General features: G+C 38.8%; 1 protein-coding gene across 3 annotated transcripts in view; it reads right to left on the reverse strand.

Annotated features, from left to right (window-relative positions):
• UBE2V2 (ubiquitin conjugating enzyme E2 V2) overlaps positions 1 to 23,986 on the reverse strand; it is a 36,439-nt gene that overhangs the window by 7,124 nt on the left and 5,329 nt on the right. The window contains exons 1-3 of one of the 3 annotated variants that reach the window (XM_042029045.1): positions 19,777 to 19,835; positions 10,949 to 11,023; positions 2,668 to 2,813 (exon numbers count right to left, since the gene is read on the reverse strand). In XM_042029045.1, the coding sequence (XP_041884979.1) occupies positions 2,668 to 2,712 (45 nt within the window). In that variant the 5' untranslated portion in view covers positions 2,713 to 2,813; positions 10,949 to 11,023; positions 19,777 to 19,835. Of the gene's footprint in view, positions 1 to 2,667; positions 2,814 to 10,948; positions 11,024 to 19,776; positions 19,883 to 23,369; positions 23,464 to 23,986 lie in introns of those variants that run through there. The other 2 variants (XM_042029042.1, XM_042029044.1) reach the window with 2 other exon arrangements.

Consider the following 23,986-nt stretch of genomic DNA (forward strand, 5'->3'; position numbering starts at 1 on the left):
CACTGAAAGCTAAATATTAATAAATCTTTTAAAAGCAGAGCAAAGGCAAGAGGAACAACAATTAAGAAATATGAAATAAATATAATTTTTTTAATATTGTGTACCAACTGAAGGTCTTGGATTACTGACCAATTTCCACTGTTTTCGTTATATTGATTACTTCATAATTATGCATAAATTACACTGCTTATTGACTATGCCATACACAAGTTTTAACACAATTCTTTTTTTAATTCACATTTGCTCTCATCCTTTCTATCTGCCTGCATCCTCAAAACAACAGTGGCACAGTACAGGAGTAAGAGAAATCAATTAGCTTTAGGAAAATTACCACCTTCCCCTATAATGAAATACCTAACACTGTAAAAAAATTGAAAATGGACAAAGATGAAGATGCCAGTAACTCAACAGTTAAGATACAAGCAAAAACAAAATAAAAATAGGACCTACAAAAGAAATATATTCTGGAAGTAGTTAGCACTACAGAAAATACCTGCAATTTCTGCAGCTGAGAATTACTTGGTTTACTGGAGGATTTATGGGCTTGGACAGTAAAGCGACTGCTAGTTTGCAGATGTCATTCCAAAGTGACCATGGAAGAGAATTCTAAGTGCAAGTATACTTTGAGAAAGTTAAAGGCCAGACAAAAGTCATCTTGTCCTGCTACAGGTAACATAGCTGGTACCGCAGGCAAGAAAATACACTAACAAAAATTCTCATTATTCATTCAGCCAAAACAATTTACTTCCCCAGAGAAGGATGCTGTCAGTTATAGTGAAAATATGCCAAAATGTATATAACTCTGCTCACAACTCAGGAAAATCCCAAGAACAGCACTAATTCCCATTCCCTTATTCCTATCCAGGTGGCTTCTCAATTTTGCTCAGTTTATCAAGTCATTGTTTTACTGCAAGCCAAGCATCCCTGGCCAGCTTCCCAAAAAAACTAAAATCCCATTTTCTGGAAGTCAGAAGAATGTTTCCTTTAACCCAAAACAAATCTTACTCTCCTCTCTCTCTACTGGGTCACCTTTCAAATGAAGAAAAAAAAAAAACCTGGTAAGCAATTTTTTGCACAGCTCTAGGGAAGCCACATGTGAACTTCACAGACAGTATTAGCAACTTTCTCTATGTTTTTCCTAACTGCACCATCTACATAACTCAGTCAATTCCAAAACACACTCATCTTCTACAGACCCTGAAACTAGATATGCAATTCTTCTCAAGGTGCTGCCACTGGCTTGGGAGCTAGCTGGTGGCTTCCACTTTCTACAGCCCCTACATATTGCAAGTCATTCTATCTGCAAGACTGCATGTCCCTGAAATGGCACAAGACATATTATTTGCATGCACTCTTTATCATAAAGAAAATAAAATTACAGAACTACAAATTGACCAGGACTAAAAGTGTATCCCATGCCGGGTTGAGTACTTTTATTATTTTTTTTAAAACACATGGGACCTTACATAGTAGTATTGTAAGTATAGTATTAAACACATCATAATCTCTTTTCAAAGGTGTAGTAGTCCACCTTAGGTTGAACAAGAAAGCAGTCATAGACAGTTCTGGTGGGCTTTTGGAGAGCCAGGGAGACCCTATGACAGCTAGGTCAAATTTTCAAGTTTTTATCCCAACACATTAGACTACAAACTTTCTTCAAAGTGTACGCAAACACTGATTCCACAGAAGCTAATATCTCAAGCATACAGTCATCATATTTTAAACCTGCCCTCTCCCAACTGCACCCAAATCTGAGGAGCTCAGCAAAGTCATTCAGGTGCTCAAAGCAGCCTACTGCAAGTTGCAACGGATTTCCAAAAGAAGCTTGAATTACACTGACTCTATCTCTGGAACTCTGCTGCTTTGCAAGACATTATCTGCACTGAGGCAGAGTTCTGATGTCTGTCTTGGACAGTTCATTCCATAAGCCCTGCAGCACCAAGGGACATACAAGATAGTTCCCATTCTAGCAGTCAAAGCCATGTGCTAACTTAGGGCTACTTAGATAGCTTCATTTAAAGGTCTCAGTTACACACTGATCTTTTGCATCATACTGTAACTTATGAGAAAGTGTGCAGTAACTTAAGTACAGATGTCTCCACTCATATCTGATGTGCCTGATACACACAAGAGGTGATTACTTGTCTTGCAGGTTGTATCAGGCTAAATGACATTCTATAGTACTTCAAAGGTCAGGACTGAGATAACTAAAAGCTGCTTAGTCTTTAAGCACAATTCAACTGAAATTCTGAAAGTGTTATACTGAAAGACTATTTGATAAAACTTGTGGAAGTTGAAAATAAATTGCCAGTTTACTACAAAACTGAAATTGCCAAGCACATATGATAAAATGGGGAAAGACAGTTACCTGTTTATTTTTACTATCAGTGTATACTTATGTGCAGTGACAGTGGAAATACAGAATGAATATACTCATAACTCAGTAAAATACACCTCAGATCACAACTGGCTTTTACACACAGCTGCAGAAACAGGGGAACCTAAACTGAAACACTTAGACGCCAGAAAGTGAGGAATTATACACTATTTCTACAATTTCATGCACTGAATTTTAACTAATTCCTTTACACTGTAGAACACTAACATATTTTAGCATTTTGTATTGCCTAAAAACCTAACAAAAATGTTTTAATTCATCACACTTACCCTTGGTGGCCCAATAATCATTCCTGTCCATCTGGTAAGTGTCATATCTTCATCATCTTCAAGGCCCCAGCTTACTGTACCATCACCTACTCCCTTCTGCCCTTCTTCAAGTTCTTCCAACAAGCGAAAATTACGAGGTACTTTAACTAGAGAAAATGGAATAGTGTAATTAATACTGCTCACATTAAGGAAAAGGTAAACAAATTCATTGTTTTTATATGTTACACACTGGCAAGTGCTGAATGTATTTTCCAAGTTAAACAAATATTGCCTGAATGAATTTATTTAGCAGTCTAATTGCTTTGAAGCAACTAACTGCTTCACTGGAAGTTAATTACTACCAAGTAATACCAATACAAGCCATAAAATATAAAAATAGGACAGCTCTCTTTAGTCCAAGATAGCTTAACTCAGATTCTCTTTCCCAAGCACAATACTGTTTAGATCCAGTACATTTCAAAATCAACTGACCGTCTGTCAAGTTCTAATCAAGCAGAATCCACATAAAATCAATATGGCAAATTTACTCCAAAACATAATTAAAGAATGTAACATTTAACACAGATTATCCTAATAAATGTAAACTGTAAGGCTGAAATATTTTCACTTGATTTCACTTGTTTTTAAAAAACCCAACAAAAGACTAATATCTGAAAACAAATTGAAAATTAAGTCTTTTTTAATCTAGTGATTAATACTGCTACTTGCCAGAGGAGAGAAAATAACACAGAAGCATTGATTAAATTGTTAAAGAGAGATAAAGACATATTCACAACAGAATATGAAGATGCCTTTAGAGAGCACCAACTAATAGTCACTAACTGAACTATAATTACTGGATTTTTATTATTATGGATGAAAACAGGCAGATATTGATAGATATTAAACAACTGGATTCTTAATTCCTTTACAGTATAGAAGCTACAATGGTACTTCAGCACTGATGGAGGGAAGAAAGCTAATTAACACTTGTGCACACAATCATGGAATGCTTTTATTTTTAAATAAAATATGCACAATGATGTAGTAACAATATTATAATACCATAAAATTTCCATTTACTTACAGCTGCTTATTGTTACGTATTTTTTCTTATAGCTTCTTACAACTATAGTATATTCCATGATTTTCATTAAAAATCCTTTCCTGTACTGTAAGAATCCAGGTGCTCCATAAAACTAAAACTTAAGACTGGGCACACATGATGTTACTAGCAAGTTTGAAAAAGATGAGGGTCAAATAAAACCATTTTTCATATCAGTTATTCAGTCACTGAAATTTCAGGTTTTACATTACATTAGTCTGTACTCTGTCAGGGTCCCTTCCCCTGCCATGTGGTCCTGGGAGAGGGGCCCCGGGGGGGAGAAGCGGCGTTTCCCTGCCCCTGGTCAGCCTCGTTCCCCATTGGTTGTTTTGTGTTCCCCTGCACAGGCAAGGACCCTCGGGTCCCGTGATTGCCTCAGTTCCTGAGCAGAGCTCCGGCCATGCGGCTGGAGAAATAAACATCTCTGAAACATCTAGCAAGAATCTGTCCATATATATTTCTTTTCCACAGGCCTCGTTGTCTGATACACGTGTTGCAGTATCCCCACTGTGACAGTACTCCAAGCAGTCTCCATGCAAGAAACAAAGAGCTTTATATAATATACAATAACAATATACAATATTATTATTTAGTCAGTATGCAAATATATGGACCAGTATAGATACATATACCTTTTAGTAACTCTTCAACTAGCTTATCTTGCAGAACTGTAACCTCTCTTAAACAGTGTTTAAAACTTTTTTTTTCAGTAACACACACTAAGGAGAGGCTTCCGAAAATTGCAGAAACTATGGTCTCCAAGTCCTCCAAATTCCCAGGGAAAAGCATTAAGAGTACAGTATCAGAACAGTGCAAGGAAATTAAGTCATTCATGTAAGGCCTCACCTTCCTTCCTTCCTTGGTACTGCCGCTCATCTGAGCCCATAATGAGCTACTTCAGCTTGCTAACGGAGCAGAAAATTACACATTTTGGCCAGTCTTCTGACAGCTTAACAAACCAGCCCAGCCAGCACACGTACTATTACCCAAAAGCACCAGCAAAGTACATCAAGAAGTAGATCATTTCTCAGTATTTCTGCATAGATCCTTTTATAAAGCTTCACTGAAATGCATTTGCCCATTCCTCTGGTCCCATCCTGATTTGTGATTAACATTATGACAGTACATTTACATATCTAATTCAGACTAGAGATGAGAAATTACAATCACACTTCAATCACATTATAGAGCACAAAGTTTTCACTTTTACTCCAGATTCATACATGTTCTGGAGTTGAGTGTGCCAGTAAAAATAAAAAATAAACTAGAATGATCAACTTCTACTTTGCATCACATGACTGAATAGATTCTGACTGGTATGTGCAGTCTCAAATTAAAAAAACCCACAACAACCTCCACCCACAAACCCCATGTACTTCAGCATTCACACATTACTTGAGACTTTCCTAGTATCTTAAATCCACCATTTCTCAGAAGTCCTGCTCTGACTGCAGAACTTCTGAATCACAGTTTAGCTCTTTAAAAAGAACATAAAAGATGGTACCAAACAGGCTTTAATTTTATTTCTGATCATGTGCTATCACCTTTCAGTACAGCTGAGATGACCCAACTGCTCATTGTCCAGATGTTCCATGCCTTCTCCCAGAACTCTGTTGCTCTTGCAATAACCAGGCTCCTCTATTAGACAAATTGTCACACTAATTTAGCAAAAAAGCTGGTTTTCCTTCAGGCAAAAATCAAATCCAACCAGTTAATCAACTGAATTGACTCAGGAAAAAAGAACAACAAATGCCAGAGCTGACTGCTGTGTCTCTCAGTGCCTTCCTTTGCAAAATCATGGGTGTGAGGATAAAGGAGCTTTTTGTGACAAAAAGCCACTGCACTGACTCAGCTGTATCATAAAATTGTACTCAACACATTAAACTGTAGGAGATGACACTAGAAAATAACAACCCCTTGTGATGAACTGACCTGTGTTCATCACATTTTTTCCATTACATTATGTGTGCTCACTGGTTCCCATAACTGCCCAAGGGGAGCAGTGAAGGACTTGGGAAACCTCCAGAACATCTCCAGAAAATAATTTAGATGTGCTCTGAAAGAGACAAAAACATCTGAGAGCAAGTGCCAGGTTTCCCACACTAACATTCTTGTCAGTGATAGAACTAAGTAGCAAAACACTTTTCTGAAGTTAAAAATAAGAGTAAAAAAAACCCTTGTGTTAAAAAAAAATACACAAAAACCCCAACAAAAAACTCAACACACATGCACACAAAACCCTGTCAACATCAACAAAACTCTCCCCCTCCAAACCCACTAAACTGTTTCTATGTCCCTGGCATATAGGATTAATGTTTTATCATCAATACTTCCAATTTAACTGAAGTAATTACTGAATGTTTTAATAGAAAACCATTATTGCTAGATTTCTGACAGGTGACATGGAATACTTAAACAGAGGGGATGTAAAAAAAAACCAAACAAAAAACAAACAACCAAACCAACGAAAAACAAGCCCTTATTATAATTTATAATTACAGTATTAGAAACTTCCAGAAAACTAACTCAAATTAAGTATTGTCTTGAGCATCCACTCATGCCCTTGTGCACACTATTACACTCTACATGCTTGTTTTGATCATGCTATAACCTTCACACAAAACAAATTTACCTAGCTTGAAGAATGGAACACATGTGCAACATTGTGCCATCTTTCCAGTAAAAAACAACAAGAACTTCTGTCTAGAAGTCCAGTCAAGGATGATCTGGATTTTCCGGAAATTAAGTTTGCTCCTAGTATAAATAGAAAGTTAAAAAATTCTTTTTCTTCTCACTATTTCACATATTTCAGAAGGCACACTCTAAACTGCATGTTAATAGCGCATATATAACTCACAGTTTTGTCTCTAATCCAGACAATGCAATTCATCAAATATTTGCTAAGAGCTTTGAAATATTCCTGACTGAATTTGAGTAAGAATCCTTATTTCATTTACAGAATTTGGGCAATGAAACAACATCTTTCTGTTCTCATGTGCAGGTCACTAGCAGTATGAAATCACAGAAACCAGCACCATTCTTGCGCTGACTACCAGACCTCAGGTGTTCTCCCCAATGCCACTTGCTGATGGGACCACTGAGCAGCTTCACACGGGCACAGACAGGTTGGGTTTACTCTCTGTAACAGGCACGCCTCAGCTAAAAGCTCACATTTCCAAGTGAAGGGGATTAAAGCTGTCGATTTTATCACTGGCAGAGCTATAGGAGTGGTAAATTCCCCTCAGCAGGCTGTGCTTTACAGCTCAGTACAATACTGAATCCAGCACAGCTCTTTAGCAGGACTAAAGCTCTGCATGTGAAAACATACTTGGGTTCATCCAGATTAAGAAAACAAAAAGCGAAAGCAACACCCCCCACCCAGCCTCTCTTCATTTTATCTGGGAAGTTCACCTCACTGTGGATTTTACTGACAAATAGCCTCCTGACAACCCTGCCCACAAACTGTCACAGGAACTGCCGAACAACTTTTTACCAAAGTCTCACAAACAGCTGAACTAAGTATATTTCACTTAAACAAGCAAAACATCACTCATGCGTACATATATCAATAGTTTTTAATTTAAAAATTTCATCATGAAACTGGACTACAGAAATCCATGAAATTATCAGTGAATTTAATACCTTGGAATTAGAAGAGAATGAAAGAAGTCTCAATAAATAAAGCCCTTAATTTAAGCATGAGGGTCTACTTTCATATATATGGAGCTACTTCAGACATTACATTCTAAATCTCCTTAGAAATAAGAAACACACTACCACAAAGGACAAGTCAGGAAAAAAGTTATAGCTATGCTTTTATCCAGAATCTGCATAACCTGGGAAAAAAAAAATCAGGAAACAAAATAAAAAGGAATCTTCTGTGTCCATTAGTAGCACCAACAGCTTTCACTGGAGTAACAAATGAGAATTGCCTGGATGGACCTGTTCTTGCTAGTGTGTTGACACAGCTCCACAGTTGGCCATGTCATGTCACCCAGTGATATGGGGATTTAATCCGCAGCATCAAGACAGAACACACAAGCATACTTATGTGAACTTATGTCAGATTTGACAGAGCTCACTGAATACATTAAATCACATTTTTAAACAATTCACATGGACACACTCCTGCAAATAGAATTGGCAGACCAAGCTCCTCACACATCAAATGATTCTTTGCTGTGTAACAGGCAAGAGTGGGATAACCTACACTCTGCTCTTCTCCCTGCAGGTTATAAAAGGGAACCATAACCCAAATTTTTCATAGATTGGCTCAGAGCCTGAAGTGTGAAATTTTCTGTTACACCCAAAACTATGTTTTTTAGAGTAATTGTCCATAACAATATCCACACCCACATTCGGTTTCTCTTAAAATCTCCCCCAGCTCTTGACTTCAATCACTCCTGAAAGTTACATCAGTACCAGGACCATTTTATCATAGTTAAACCAGCACACCCCACACCACCAACACTCCAAAAGACAGCTCCATAAACAAATCCTGATAAGGACACAAGAACAAGTTATATCAAAAAATCATACGTTAACAAAGTTAGCATACTGTCAGGGACGCTATTCTTCCTGATTGAGATAGCTATGTCAGGGAAACTCTGTAGTATGAACAATTTTGAATATATGAGTTAGCTCTTGCCCACTGACTTCCAACAAAACAGAAATTCAAAAGTATGTTCAGCTTGGTAACAAAAAGAAAAACCTCTCAAACCCCATTTATCAGCTTCAGGCTCGCAGCGAAGTAAGTATTTCCTAAGGACAGGGAAACAGGGGAAGCATGTCAGTCTTGCAAATTTCAACCCATAATACAATTTCTCCTGGGGCAGGGAGAGGAAAAAAAAAAATACACAGAGAAACACAGAGAAAACAACTTCTTCCTTTCAGTTTCTGAACAATTCATCTTGCTCTGGACAAAATGAAGTAAAAACCTGAAATGCTGTACTAACAACAGTCCACACACCCACAAAAAGAACATAAAATTACAAAAGCCTCAAATAGGCCCTGAAATGGCCAATACATTAAAAACAAAACAAACAAAAAAAAAAAGGAGAGAGGGAAGAGGGCCAGGGCATGTGCAATACTAACACATTCTATTTTGGGCTGCAGAAGATATTCCTCTGAAAAAAAGCTTTTTTTTTGTAAACTTGATGTGTATTCTTGTTTGCCAGTTACCCTGCTCACATCACATACTCTTAGACCTAGTAAATATTCTAAAAATACATGCAAGAAAAGCCTTACTATCGGGAACCTACTATCAAGAAGTATTACCAGGTGTACCATAATGATATTGCAGTTATCTGAGGTTGATCACAGTAACCAGGCTCCAAAACCCTGAAATATTTCTAGTAACCTGCCTAGTTACTACAACAACCACGTTGGACATGGCAGTTTAGTCTACAATAGAACTCCATTGCTGGCATTAGTAGTGGAATGCAGCAATTCAATAATGGACTTTGCCATTCTTGTTGCTCTTGTTTTAAAATCAAGTATGTTACTACACACACAGTAAAAATCACTGTTTCCAATAACCAAGACAACATTATTCTTATTCAAGGTAAATAGACATTTGCAACTGCTTTCCAGGAAAGTTTCAATACATTTCAGTAAAATTCAAGTTCATAATTTTTCAAATCAGTCATATTCTTAAAGCTGCACTTACTCTATGCTATTTTTCTCTACTTTCCTCCAGCAAGTATGTCCCAAAGCACTGAAATTCGAGCAACAGAAGATTCTGCATCAACAGTTTTGAGTTTAAATTGGGAAAGTTCTGTATTATATTAACTCAAATGGTGAAACCAAAGTATTTAGCAGCAATAGGTGGCCCATGCACATTGATTAGGATGAGGCATAAGGTACTAATCAAGACTGCACCTCACAGAGCTGTAAGCAATACCAGTTTAGGTTAGTCTTAATGATTTTGCAGATTTAACTATGCTTACCTGTGGAAATTTTCTAAGAATCTAAGTTCAAGAAGAAAAACAAGTTTGACATAATCAAATAAAACTTCATTTCCATGTAGAAAGAAATTATTCATCCCAAAAGAAAGAAACACAACAAGTAACTTGAAGAATTAATAAGAGAAGAGATGAGTAGAAGGTAAGACTCCACAGCTCAAGTAAGCAAATGTACATCAATGAACACTATAGAGCAAGTGGCCATTTATTCACTGTGTTCAATGCTCACTGTAATTCAGAGCCAGTTTTGCTACAATATGGAACAGCTATGAACTGGTAAGAACTAAATGGGTTATTGCACTTCTCTGCAGGACTAAAACCATATACACATACATATATATATGGATATATATGGCTATATTTATATAAAAGACTATGTAGGAGCCCTGTAACTGGTAAACCTCTTTTTCCTTTTATAATATTTGAAATTAAGTAAGTTGAAAGCACACAGGATGGAAGACTTCAAGGAAGAGGTACAATTCTAGGAAACACATTGAAGTTAAAGAATGCATTTCATCAGGTTTTTGGGGTTTGCTTTTTTCATATGAAGTTCTCAGCATGAGCCAATCAAGAGTCACAGCAGTGTGAAAGCTATAACCCTTTATCTTAAAACCTAATTTTTGGTTAAAGCTAAGTAAAGTAATATTTGTTTTCAGAATTATAATGGTGAAAATTTCTATTTATTTCACCTAAGTGAAATCTTACATTTGCTACTATCTTAATAGACACAGTCCAGACCTAAAGTTAGGCTGCATGAAAATAACTTTCATAGGAATTTCCTTTATATTTGAGTCCAGCCACAGCCATAAAAGTTCTAAATATGGCTTATATTAAGAAGGCAGCTAATGAGAAACTGTTAATACAGCAGAAGTCTTGGTCATTTACTGCAACTCAGCATTCAGATTTTGATGGAGAGGAAAAGGGCTGGACAAGTATAGAGGTATTTATTTCTTTAGGGTAGGGCACTAACTTTAATTTAAAAAAAAAACCAAACCAAAACAGTAAAGACAACATAGATTTACCGAAGCAGGGTTTTTTCACCTGGCTTTCCACTTCATATGCATATTCATAACATTAAGACACTATCAACTATCTACTAGTGATAATAATTGAAAATGATAAATTCTGAACAGAACAACGTTTTCAGTAGTAGCTTTAGTTTCACTGGGGTGGGAAGGGAAGAAATTAATTTCTAGAGAACTAGCCATTAGTAGCTGGATTGTCAGACACATACCTGATTTACAAACACGTTAAAATGGCTTAAACCACAAATCTTGATGCTGGAGTAAGAAATCTCAGCGGATCAAAACTGCAAAAGCAACATCAATTTATTCAATATGTTTCAGTTGCTGATGGTTTCACACCAAGAATGACAAGACCTCAAACTTGACTTCTCCAGCGGAGTGCACATTCCAAATACAAAACTTCTTAGGGAAAAGTTTGTACAATTTGAGGTTTTCTAATTATGTTTTTAAGTGTGATAGATTACTAGCAAAACAAATTGCTACATTAACAAGGCATCTTCACCTAAGTCTTCCCTTCTTTTATATTGCCTCCAGAGTAACCAGAAGGAAGTGAGTTAACTCCTTCTGGTAACTTTGATTTCTACCAATTCTGTTCCATAATCCATTGGATTATTTACTGAAGGCAGCCCTGTGGACACGACTCTTCCTGTGACAGTCAATGTCCCACAGGAAAACATATCATACCTGTTCAGTTTTTATTCACTTCTAACCATGCTCATGGCCCGTCCTCTCTTCCCCTTTCCCCTTATACACCTTTCTCAGAGGAGCAGCAGATGGGGATGCAGCTGCCATTAACCACCTGATTCATCAGAGCTGTTCTACTCTCTGAACAGCACCCATGGAGGAGCCAATCTCTCAAAAATTCCATCAAGTTTTTCCCATTCTGCACCATCTCTCCTTACCAAGGTTCATGCCTCACTGAAAACCTCCATTCCTCCACTCCCGCAGCCCAACTTCCAAATGGCCTCTCCACTCCCCCGATTTTTTATGGAACAACACCCTACATGTCCTAAAGTTGCACAAGGTACAACAGTAAATAAGAGCAAGAGTCATCATAAGCACACCAGCGAGCAGAAGCACAGAGTAGTCACTGGTTACGTGCACACACAGAATAATGTCCAGACCTGAGAGCAACTCCAACTGAACCCAGCCTTGTTAGCAAGGAAGCAACAACATCGCTAGGTCCTTACATTTTCATGCAAATACGATCATCCTGAGTACTGCTGCTGGCATGGAATGACTAATGGTGCTTAAAAAAATTACACTAATGAAGAAGCCTGCTCCACTACAGATATAAACGTTGTTAAGACTACAAAATAGAGAAGGCATAAGGAAACTCTTAGCAAAAACAAAGAGGGGGGAAAAAAAAGAAAGAAACCCCTACCTTCAAAAATTCCCACAAATGTTTTAAGTAATCAAAATACCTCATCCAAAGAAACTTTTTTAACAAGTTACCACACCAACAGAAAACTACAGTATAAAACCCACTAAACTGGACTGCAATCCCAAAAGAAAACTGTTGTAAATTGCTTGAAAGTAATTTTACAAATTTGCATGAATATTAGTGACATTTCTTTATCAGTCTATATTATATCTCAGTGCCATTTTTTTGTTATAAACAAGACCAGTGTAGACTCAGACACTGCATGACCAGTGGTGCCTCACGCTATAAGAAAAACCATACAGGTATTAAACAGTTAAGTCACTAAACAACTCAATTGACATCCGGGCTGTTTCAGTGAAGGGTGGAAATGCACAAGCTGACTACGGGTTTAAAACTTAACTCTTTACAGGCAACCACTGAATGAAACACATGAGATATTAAATAGTACAACCACCTTCCCGTATGTTTCAGTGTATGAAATGACAGATAATGAAAAGTGACACGTTGTGATGCTTAATAAACTGAGAATTACTATTTCAATTTTGTACAAAACAATGTAAGGCAGGAAGCCAGCAAGCAGGAGTTAGAAAAGATATCTGTCACTTCAAAAACCACCAGCAATATCACCTGTGATTTAATAGTCTAAGGAATCAAGATTTTACCAGGCAAAGAAATCTTTCTAATTTCTACCCTCAGAAGTTAAAAACTAACCCCCACACTTGTTTAGTACAAATTACCCCACTATTAAAAGCACAAAGCTAAATAAGAAAAAGTTAACAAAAGGTAAAATTGATCGTTTTTTGAACGTTTCATATTAAACCTGACATTGTGTTGGCAGAGAGAAAAAATTGTTTAAAACACACTTTCAAAGTTACCTTTTAAATTACAATGACATAGAACCTTTTTTTTTTCCCCAGATAAAGGGATAGAAGAAGCAGGAAGCTAGAAGAACCCAGCAGAGCCCAATATCTTGTCACGAAACAGCTTTCTCAGGGTCTGCTTTAAAAGTTAAGAATACAATGTGTGACCCAGATAACATGAGTAGCATCAAGGATTTAGTCTAGCAAAGCTGTAAAGCAGCCTTAAACGGGTTACAAGTCATTGATTAGCAAACAGTTGTTCTAACACTTGCACAAAGGTCCTTTCCAACATGACTCAGCACCTATCCACAGTCCGAAGCATAATAAATAGATAAATATCCTTTATCTATGTAAAACAAATAATGTTATTCTTTCAGTTATACATGTAAGCATACATCTATGGATATAATCAGCAAATGTACCAATCATCACATATTTAGTAAAAAGAATTGCCATTAAATTATTTTCCTACGTTATTTTCGTAAGTCATACTTCAACCTGCTATTTTCTATACGCTGTGCTACTCAAAAGTTCAAATTATTTAATATTTACATGATCACACATTCCATTTCACTGAGAAGAAAGAAAACTTACAATTCCTCCTCTGGAAAAGTTCTAAGTTATATGAATAAAACTGGACATTTTACTAAGACTATACTGAATAAAGGACACTCCTTTCATATGTACTGGGCAAAATGTTTTGATTTACTCAAGCAAATTGCAAACACACTTAACTATGCAGTTTATGAATAGTCAAAAATGCAGTGGAGGGAGGTGATTTTTTTCTTTATGCTGTTAAATATGTCTAATGCAAGAATTTTTTAAAAGGCCATACCGAATCTATAATTTTTCTGACAATTTTTTTTATCTAGTTGAAGCATCTCATCCTTCTGAAATAAAGACTTTAGAGCTCTGAAGTTCTAAGTGTTGAAGATTCCACTCGTTCCAAAATGCTAACTAGAAATGGTTTAGAGTCACAGACTGAAATCATCACACGTTTTTGAAAAGGCTGTAAACCAGAAGCTCATGTTATTCATAATCAGTCTGACAGCTTCACAGTGATAAGTTTCTGCACCGATTTAATTCAAAATATTGTTTGAATTGTATCTCATTAGTGTATTCCAAATGGCAAATACAAAGAAAAACATTTTTTGGGCAGGACAGCATACAGTAAAACCCTTCCAAATACTTAAATCAAGGCTACTTTGAATGCTTTCCCCACAGCACTTTCTTGTCTTTCCATGATCTCTGTTGAGGTTCCCACAGGATAACTGAGACAACAAGGCAACAAAACCTAACAGGAGTAGCTGAAGCCGATGTAATACTTTACATTAAGTTTCAGTCAAGATGAAGTACAAGCTATACTGTAGATAAAAAGAGTTAATAGTGCAGATAATAATAAAAGATAACAGAAGAGATAATAGGGTAGAAAAAAGAGCAGGGGCAAAGAGAGAGGAAAGGTCTGTTAACAAAAAGAGGCTGAATAGTTTCACAGCATGTATTTAACACTGCCTCTGGAAAAATCTTCCATAAGGCAAAATACAAACACTAACAAATACATATGTAATTCAATTCCACCAACTACTCATAAGACTTGGAAATCTAATTCTTACATGAGAAGTCTTCTCATGCATGCTTAGGTTTATAGTATGGACCATCTGCCTCCAACTGCTGAGAGGCATATCTTCCTGAAACTCTGTGTTATACCTTTATCCAGGCTAGAATTTTCCAGGATTGTACAGAATAGTTTAGATAATGGGCTTTGATACTATGTCTGATAACATCTTTGAATTTCAAACAAGCTCTGAAACACATAGAAGATTACAAAGTAGGCCACTTTTTTATTGCAGAGGTAAGTTGCTTTGCTGTGAGCACTCTAACACAGCTATTGTGGCAGAAAGACGTAAGTGGGTTTGTATTTAAAGACGGAGTTATAAAACACCAGGAACAAAGAAAGGAAAATGATACAGGCAAAGCTCTGAGAAGAAACAGAGTATCTTGCCTATATATGCCCCAAAGTTGGAAAAGAACTGATGGTCTATATATAGTTTAAAAGCCATTTGTAATCTAGACTTTTCTCAACCCAGCTGAAATTATTTGTGGGTTGTCAAGATGTTTTTAAGCAGGCAGAACAATCACAGTCGCAATTCCTTGTGCATAGGACAGGCTATAAAAACGCTCCACACAGAGTGCTTGCTGCCTCACAGAACACAGTATTTTACTTCTTTTGTTTTGTTTGATTACTTTCAGCTTCAAGAAATCTGTGCTTACAGAGCTAACACTGTAAACCCACAGAACAAACATGGAGGACTGTAAAATTCTAAAAAGCTCTTAAACCAACTTCTTGGACCAGTTCTGGATAAATGAACAATGTGGTGGAGGCGTAAAAGAGAAAATGGGAGGGAGTAATACATCCTTCAAGGTAAAACACAGCAGATAAAAAACAGACAACTATTTGCTCCACAAAGAGAAAAAAAGAAGAAGGAAACGAACATTCAACAGGTCAGAGGAAAAGAGAAGCCTACCTGTGCAGGGTTTGACACAAGACTTTTCCAGACACAAAGTTTAAATTATACCACATCTCCTACATGGAAAAAATTATCTTTAAAACGTTGCTTCTACAACCCACTTATGAATATATCCCTTTATTACTCCTCTGAACGGCCCTTAATCTCTAGGTGTCTCCACACAGGGTGTAAATCTTTACCCTACTAAGCCCAGAACAGACATCAGCCTGATTCAGAATGAAGAAGAAAAGAGTTTCAAGGCATTTAAGAGAAAGTGTTGCAAAACATTTCACATTATGGAATATTTTGCAATTGAGGATTTTAAGAGGGGAAGAAAAAAACCCCAAGTTTCAAAGCGAAATAAACCAAAACCAACAACAACAACAAAAGCCCCAACCATTAGGAATGGTACACTTAGTCCATACTTCACAGCTCAGGGAGTCTAGAATGCACTCAAAACCACTTCCAGCCCTGCACTTTTAATACCAGCTTCCTTACTGCTGTAGTCATGCACACTTAAAACTGCTTCCACAACTACCAAATGTTTGCAAATAGAAGTAAAAAACAAAGTTAAGAAAATAAGGCACTGACATTGTGCATTGTGCCATTTCCACTCACAGAATCAATCATCTATAAAATCAAAGGGAAAGACATTTTTGCACGGGCAACTCAAGTTACACAATGAAGCTGTTTCATCCTTATAGAGTAACTGGAAATGAAAAGTATGGATTTTACAGAAAGAAATATTTCACAGGCATCTAGCCACGTACCTTCAAAAATATTAGGGACACTTTCAAAAAAGGATGCTCATGACTACATACTAGAAGTAAATCAGGAATCTCACATACAATTTTGATTGTAGATCAGTCCATTTTTCTTCCCCGAGCACATGGTTTCAGCAAACCAAGGGGAATTTTCATTAGCACAGCCCTATTCACCCTCCCCCAAGCTACTGAAGCTCTTGGTTGAAGAGGAAGGAGACAAAAGCATTAGCAGCCCATAGTTACAGCACCATATTTGACACTGCTTCCTTGATTCTCGTATTTTCCCACATAAATTCTAACCACTTAGTGACACCATCACTGCCTTTAGGAAACATTTCCATTTTAGAGAGACATATATACGTATAACCTTACATATAAGGTCATATTATGTGAAACCCCAATTATCTAAATGCAGAAATTAACTCCTGAATTAACTCCTTATAATGATGTTTTTCATCGGCTTCTTTTTCTTGAGATACGCAAGAGATATTTAAATGGTATGCCTTAGGGAATTATTTCTTTTAACTTGAAATTATATCTATTTACATTTTCTACTTTGTATTTTAAACAGATTAACAGAATGCATCTCCACCTAAGCAACATGAAACTGGATGATTATATTAATAGCTGCTCTCTTCTCTAAAAAATTGACTTGTTCAGACCTCCAGCAGTACCCACACAAATAACCTAGATCCAGCTTCAAGGAGAAGCAGTTGTAATATCAGATCTATCAAACTGCAGCTTACAAATGCCCATTTCTAGCATATGCAATATCTCCATGTACAACTTACTTGTTACAGGTGATTTTAGAAAGCAGGTAAGATACTTATTGAACAGAAATGTAACACTGATATATACAATTTCTTTAGCACACATTAAACAACAGCTATTTTCAAACTAAATTCTCTGCTGTTAAATGCACATAATTTGTTACATGATTGCTCAAAGAATTAGCAAGCCCAGGAAAGGAATTTCTGGGATAAAAGTAAGACAGTTGACCTTAGTAGAAGTTTTGCTGTTGACTTCCTTGGGGCTAGAATTTCATTCCTGAACTTTATGCAATCAAAATATTCTTTTTTTTTTTTTTTTCTGAAATAGATAATGATAAAGTTGAACTTTACAGCAAGAGCAGATTAAAGTCACAGAGCTACATACATTTAAATCTTAAGTCTATGAAAAAGGTAAGCCTATAGCAAATCATTTCCTTCCCTCCTCCACAAATGATTATAACACAGCTTCCTGGCAAGAGCAGCTCAGGGTGAAGTCTGAATTTCTGCATACTATGTGGAAAGAGCAAAACAAACACCCCTCACCCCCCCACCATGTGTACACCAATAAAAAGTCACAGTATTTTCTCCACAAGAATATGTTGGTTTAGAAGCCCTGACTAATTTTCCCAGCAGTTTTGATGATTCAGTCTGCTTGCTGCATTTTACTACAACAAATGAGTTTAATTTAATTTCTTCAACAAGGTGTACATGCAGTACTGGCCCTTTACATTGTATGGAGCAGTCACACGTATTAAGAGTTTTCCACATCTCCGGCTTTTTATGAACTTTAAGAGTGGCTGTATTTCTGAGTCAAAAACAACCCCCTTGAATAAATGTATATAGATTTTAAAATAACTCCTGTAAGACTGCAAAGAACACTTACGGCAATAAAACCATCAAAGTTCAGTCAAAAAATATTTATTCTTATAGGGTTGAACTAGAAAGAAAATAGCTTTTTCACTACATAAATTTTTAGTAACTGATACTCTACATTAAACAGATTGAATGGACTCTGATGCCAAATGCCAGTACTCAATACACAACCTGAAGCAACTGCACTTCCTAGTGTATTACAGGAAATCTCCAGCCAGAGCCTAGACATAAGCTGAAGTCTTTCAGTGTTGCTCCATAATAAAACTCTTTTAAACTTAGACACCAGGAAAAAAAGTAAAAACAAAACCCTAACAAAATAAAATGCAGTAATTCCCAAATGACAAATACTTGGGTTTCTCTAAATATATCCATTCTAGCTCAGTTTATCACAGGCAATACCTGTCTTTTTGGACTGTTCTTCCACATAGTTAGTTGCAAAAGCTATTCCACAGCCCAGATTGGTGCAACTTTATCAAATTCCATTGTGGAAATCCCACATCCCCAAACTTATTACCAACTGGAGATAACTCCTTCCTCTTACAAAAAAAAGAAAAAACAACATCCCAAAACCTGCCCAAGCTCTCTTCACAGAATTAACAGCAAGGTACCAAGACCAGTTTAAATATACAGATGTTTCTTCTGTTTTGTTATAGTCCCAAACCCCAGTGATCCAGTAGATTGGCAGCAGAAATAAATTAGCGGCCAACATTCACCCTAGACTGGCTGCTGAGGTCTATTCGTTCCCTTACCCTGAGATCCATCAATCCCACTTACAAAGTCTCAGGGGTGAGAGAAGAGGAAACAAGGCCCTGAAGACTTCAGGTTTCAGCACTGGGGGAAAGGTCTTTTGTATTTCAAACCTCTCATGAAATGAAACTGAGACGGTATAATTGTGCTTCTACATTTAGCACTTGAAGCAATATCCTTGTCCCTTTCTTTGCCAGCGCTTTCCACAACGTTCTGCCGCACCAACGCTCCGCACGTGGTATGCTGGTTACTGAGATGGGCTTCCTGGGATGACTGGCAGCTCTTTGCCCTTACATCTGCCTATGGGAGACCCTTTGGCTCCAGTGGATGCCACGGGGAAGAGAGCTCCAGTCCTCCTTCCCGCTATGCTACAGTCACCACCAATGTGAACTACCTTTGCCCCAAAATACAACACAGGCCCAAGCCCTTCTCTTCCCAATAAAGAGGGGAAAGAGACAATCCTTTATTTCAGATACCACTAGATCACGTCTTCTATATTCACCCAGTGGTACACTGGGACAAATCTTCAGTACAAATCTTTCTTTCCTGCAGCACTTTTACCAGGCTAACGATATCTCCTCCCTCCCTCACGTACACCAGCATCTATCCATCCATTCCTGCCTCTTGGTAGGTCAAGTCTTTCCTCCCCCGGCACTCGGAGCCCTGTCTTCCATCACGCACCCCCAGGCCGGGCTCTCACTAGGATGTCGCTGCCCCACGGATGGAAGGGATCGGGCCCGGGGCATAAGTGAATTAGGAGGAATTTCTTCACATTAGACATGGGAAGGGGCTGCCCAGGGAAGTGGTGGAGTCACCGTCTCTGGTGGTGCTTCAGGAAAGACTGGACGTGGTCTAGTTGGCAAGGTGGTGTACGGTCATAGGCTGGACTCGATGACCCCGGAGGTCTCTTCCAACCTAAGTGAATCTGGGATTCTGTGATAACCTGTCCCGGCGTCCCTGCAGCTTCCCTTTCCCCCCTGTTAGAAGGCAACTCCTCCCCACTGTCGGAGGCAGCTTGCCCCCCACCCCATCCCGGAGAAAGGAGACCCGCCCCGGGCCCTTGCGGGGGCGCCTCCCAAGCACGAGCCCAGCGCGCCGCTCTCCCGGGCCCACCGAGCCCCCCCTCACAGACCTGTGGATCCGGCCATCTTGTCCGAGCCCCCCCCACACCGCTCCGGGCCCGCACGCCACGCGCGTCACTTCCTCCTCGAGAGGCTCCGTCACTTCCCGCCAGGAAGGACGAGGCGCATCCCTGGAGCCGCGGGGAGGGGCGGGGCCAGGGGAGGGGCCGGGAGCCGTCCTCGGTCTGTTCTCCCGGAGCCCTCGGACAGCGAGCTTCTCTCACCTCTGTATCCCTCTCGCCAGCCCCGGTCCATACGCGTGCCCCTCCAGTCGTCCGCCACATCTGTTCCCATGCGGGCTGTTACACCTGAGAAGCAAAGTCCCGTGGCTGCATCCCTACCCTGCCACCCCCGCTCAGCCCGCACCCTAATCCCCAGTAATAAGGAAGTCAGCACACAGCGGTGAAGCTTCACTTAAATTTTTGGTTTTTCAGCTTGGCTTCAAACAAGGCACTTAGATTCACACGGGTCTTTGGAGCCGAAAATAATAATTAATTAATTAATTAATTAAAATGTGCCAAAGGCAGAAAAGGAAAGAATACAGATAAAAATTTCAAAGCCACAGAAATGCCAGAAGAAATAAATCAAAGAGGTGACAATTGGAGTTAACTCCTCAGAATGATGTGACAGTTTCAAAGGCTGAAATATTTGACATTCGGTAGCATAAGAACTGGTGGAAAATTAATTCCACAAATGTCTAGCCATGATGCCAAATGTTTCTTCACCTGCAGAAGTCGATTACAAAACACAAGCTCCAGGCCCTTCCCCAGGAGCCAATGCTGAGCTCAGCTGAAGGTGGCCACTGCGGTAGCACCTCGCACATCCTACCCGGGACCCACAACCTGCACCGTGCTTGGGACCCACAGGCAGGTGGGAAAAGGCAGCTCCCCTTGCAGAGTGCTGGTGAAGGGCAGCAGGCTCAGGAAGAATCCAAAAGGGCCATGTCAGCATTCATGTGGACATGAGGGAAATGCACACCAAAGCAACCTGCAGGCGAATACACCTGAAAGGGAACACATCCAAAAATTGCCGGGGTCAGTGCAATGAGGGATTCCCAGGAGGACTTGGAGCCTGAGCACTGGGCTGCTGCCAGAAACAGTCTCTAACAAAAAAAGACTGTCACACACACACCTCGCTAACCAGTGCCGACACCTACGTGCTGTTCTTGACATCCTATTTTATAAATAACACTCAGTTGTTTCCTATACAGGTTATAAAGAGAGAGTTAAACTCCTTCACAGATTCTTCTGGTAGAGATCAGAAAGAGCAATGATGCAAGATGTTTTTCTTCCAGCTAACCTGAAACCTCTTCAGCAGCGAGGACTCAATCACAAGAATATGCTGAGTCGGAAGGGACCCACAAGGACCATGGAGTCCAACTCCTGGCCCTGAACAGCACCATCCCCACCCTCACACAAAATGCTCTGCCTCTCTTCATTTATCCTTTGTTCATTTTAGCCCAAATACTGGTTTTGCTGTCTCTGCATACATAAAAATGATAAATCTACAATAGTTTTTACTTCTCCCATTGATTTCTATTTTCCTTTATCAAGTTACTAGTTTCAACCAGATTTTTTTAACATAAATAAGCAGGAGTTTCAATATTTACACCAAAAGAATTAGAAGTAAGCTTTCCCAGTACAGTGAAACTGTTCCTTAAGCTGCATTTCAATGACCTGTGGAGCTTTCTGTTGTCAAAACAAGCTGATTGTAGGGATTCTCTTGTGTAGCCTATTTCAATATTTTTGTGGAAGTAGTAAGGATACTGAAAAAAAAAAAGTCAGAATATTTTTAAAAGTTCTCCCCTCTTGTAACATCACTGTAGAAAAGATTGTGGCCTTGAACAGAAAAAAAAGGTTCCACGAGTTATCCTTCTCCTATTTTTTGGAATCAAGAGCAGGTGCGGGAGGCTATTAGAGACCACTACACAAGCCTTGTCCACTGTGGTCCATCCAGAATGTAATCAGGCTGTTCTCCTACTGTTTTCCTATTAAGATAAAACCTGCTCAGCTCCAAGGTCAGAAAGAAGCACAATGGCCACCCAATGTCTGTGCTTTTATTTTTTTTAAGGATTAATCGTTCTTTTTTAGGTGATTCTATCCTAACGGCACACCTGCATATCTTGAGACATGACAGAAATACAGCCATAGGCTCACCAAACCAAAGCCCACTGGTATTCCATGGGTCTCTAAAAGCACACAGAAGGCTCCACAGTCCATCTGTATCCAGACCCATCCACCAGATGTCAAGGCTTACACTTACCAGCAACAAATTACTGCGATACTAATTACAACCACAGGAAATAAAATGGGTCAAAATGGAAAAAAGGCATAAAGGTCGCTGGCCTAGGTGAGGAAACCTCTGCTGAATGACTCTAAAACCTTCTAAAAGCTTCTTATATTGGGCAAAGTTTACTGGGAAAAAATGTTATTTTTTTCAACATTGAATTTGAGAGGAAGAATACATGACAACTGGAAGCTGAACACATTTTAAAGGGGTAACTTCCTTTCTTTTCAAACAGGCTGAGAGAGTTGGGATTGTTCAGCCTGCAGGAAAGAAGGCTCCAGCAAAAGCAGCTTCCCAGTACCTAAAGAGGGCCTAGAAGAAAGCTGGAGAGTGACTTTTCACAAGGGCATGCAGTGCTAGGACAAGGGGTACAGCCTTAAACTGAGACAGGGCAGGTTTAGGTTCGATATTAGGAAGAAATTCTTTACTGTGAGGGTGGTGAGGCAGTGGAACAGGTTGCCCAGAGAAGCTGTGGCAGTGTTCAAGGCCAGGTTGGATGGTGCTCAGAGCAACCTCCTTTAGAGGAATGTGTCCCTGCCCACGGCAGAAGGGTTGGAACAAGATATCTTTAAGGTCCTGTCCAATGCAAACCATTCTGTGGTTCTAGGATTGTAAGTGCTTACACATGGTAGTGAACGCACCTCTCACTCTCTTCAAAAAGGGTTCAAAACACAACTTCTGCTTACAACTTGGTCAAAATAGGATAATGGTAGTCATATCAGAAAAAAACTTCCATTAACTTTATCGTCAAATATCCCACAATACCCATCAAGAGAAAAATCAGAACTGCAGTGTGCTCAGCTCAGAAAACAAATGTTCTACAATCATGTTGTGAAATAATTTTATTTAAAAGAAGCATTTCACAGAGTTGAGATTTTTGAGTGCAGATTCTATAGATGGCCCTCATGTTGTAAAAAAGTGTCTCCAGGTTGCTATATGATGGTCCCCAAGCTCCATCTCAGCCTAGAAAGATTTCCTAAGTAATATTTGGAACAAAGTACTGATAAAAGACAACTGAGGAAGAGTTATTTCCTATTTGCAGACTACAACAAAGACATAGCAATATCTTTCAGCAAGTTTAGTACAAACTAATTATTATTCAGCATTAATAACAAACTTGTGTAACTGATTTAAGCATGATATTCCAGAGGACTATAAAGTATGAGTGGTAACAGTAATAAAAAAAACAAAAATCAAATAAAATGGAATTCCCTCATGGTTCTTTACATAGAATATTTCTATGCAATTTCTGACTCAGAAGGCACAGACAGGCCCAGAGTGGTTACTCCTTTGACATGAGGCTCTGGGAACTACTTACCCACAAGTAAGTAGTGTCCTTCCATAGGTAGTTCTTTTGAGAGCCAGGACCCTTGCATCTCTCAATCCAGTAAATTCTTCACAGGATAGTTTAGCTAAAAAATAAGGACATAAGACACCACATGGGATGAGAAAAAAACTCTTACTGCTATTCATATTTAGACCAAAAGAATTGGAAGAAAGCTTTTCCAGTGTTTACCAGCCCTAGTAGACAGAAATGCTGCAATGTAGGAAGCTGGGCATAAACGTAATGAAAAGTCATTAGTCCTGAGAGCTTTCAGCCAGAAGGCACAGCTTTTCCAGTGATTGCAGACTGCACTCGAACAGAGCCCCCGCCCCCAAATTCCCTCATTCCATCAGTGCACAACTTGCACTTGAACAGCCAAGAACAACAACATAATTCATCCTCTTCAAAAGTACAGAAAGTGTCAGGTATTAGGCAGTAACAGAAACACAGAAAACAGAGAAGCAATAATCATCACACAGAAGACTACTGAAGAGTCTCATTCCAGGCAAACAGACATTTAAATCATTACCTGAGTCCAGAGAGGACTCATGACAGGACCATAATACCTTTCTCTCCATTAGACTTCATTTTAAGAGGCATCAAGCAGTCTT

This window comes from Corvus kubaryi, unplaced genomic scaffold, assembly GCF_017639235.1.
Source record: "Corvus kubaryi isolate FWS band 111438036 unplaced genomic scaffold, C.kubaryi_AGA036_p1.0 37312, whole genome shotgun sequence".
NCBI classification, from domain to species: domain Eukaryota; kingdom Metazoa; phylum Chordata; class Aves; order Passeriformes; family Corvidae; genus Corvus; species Corvus kubaryi.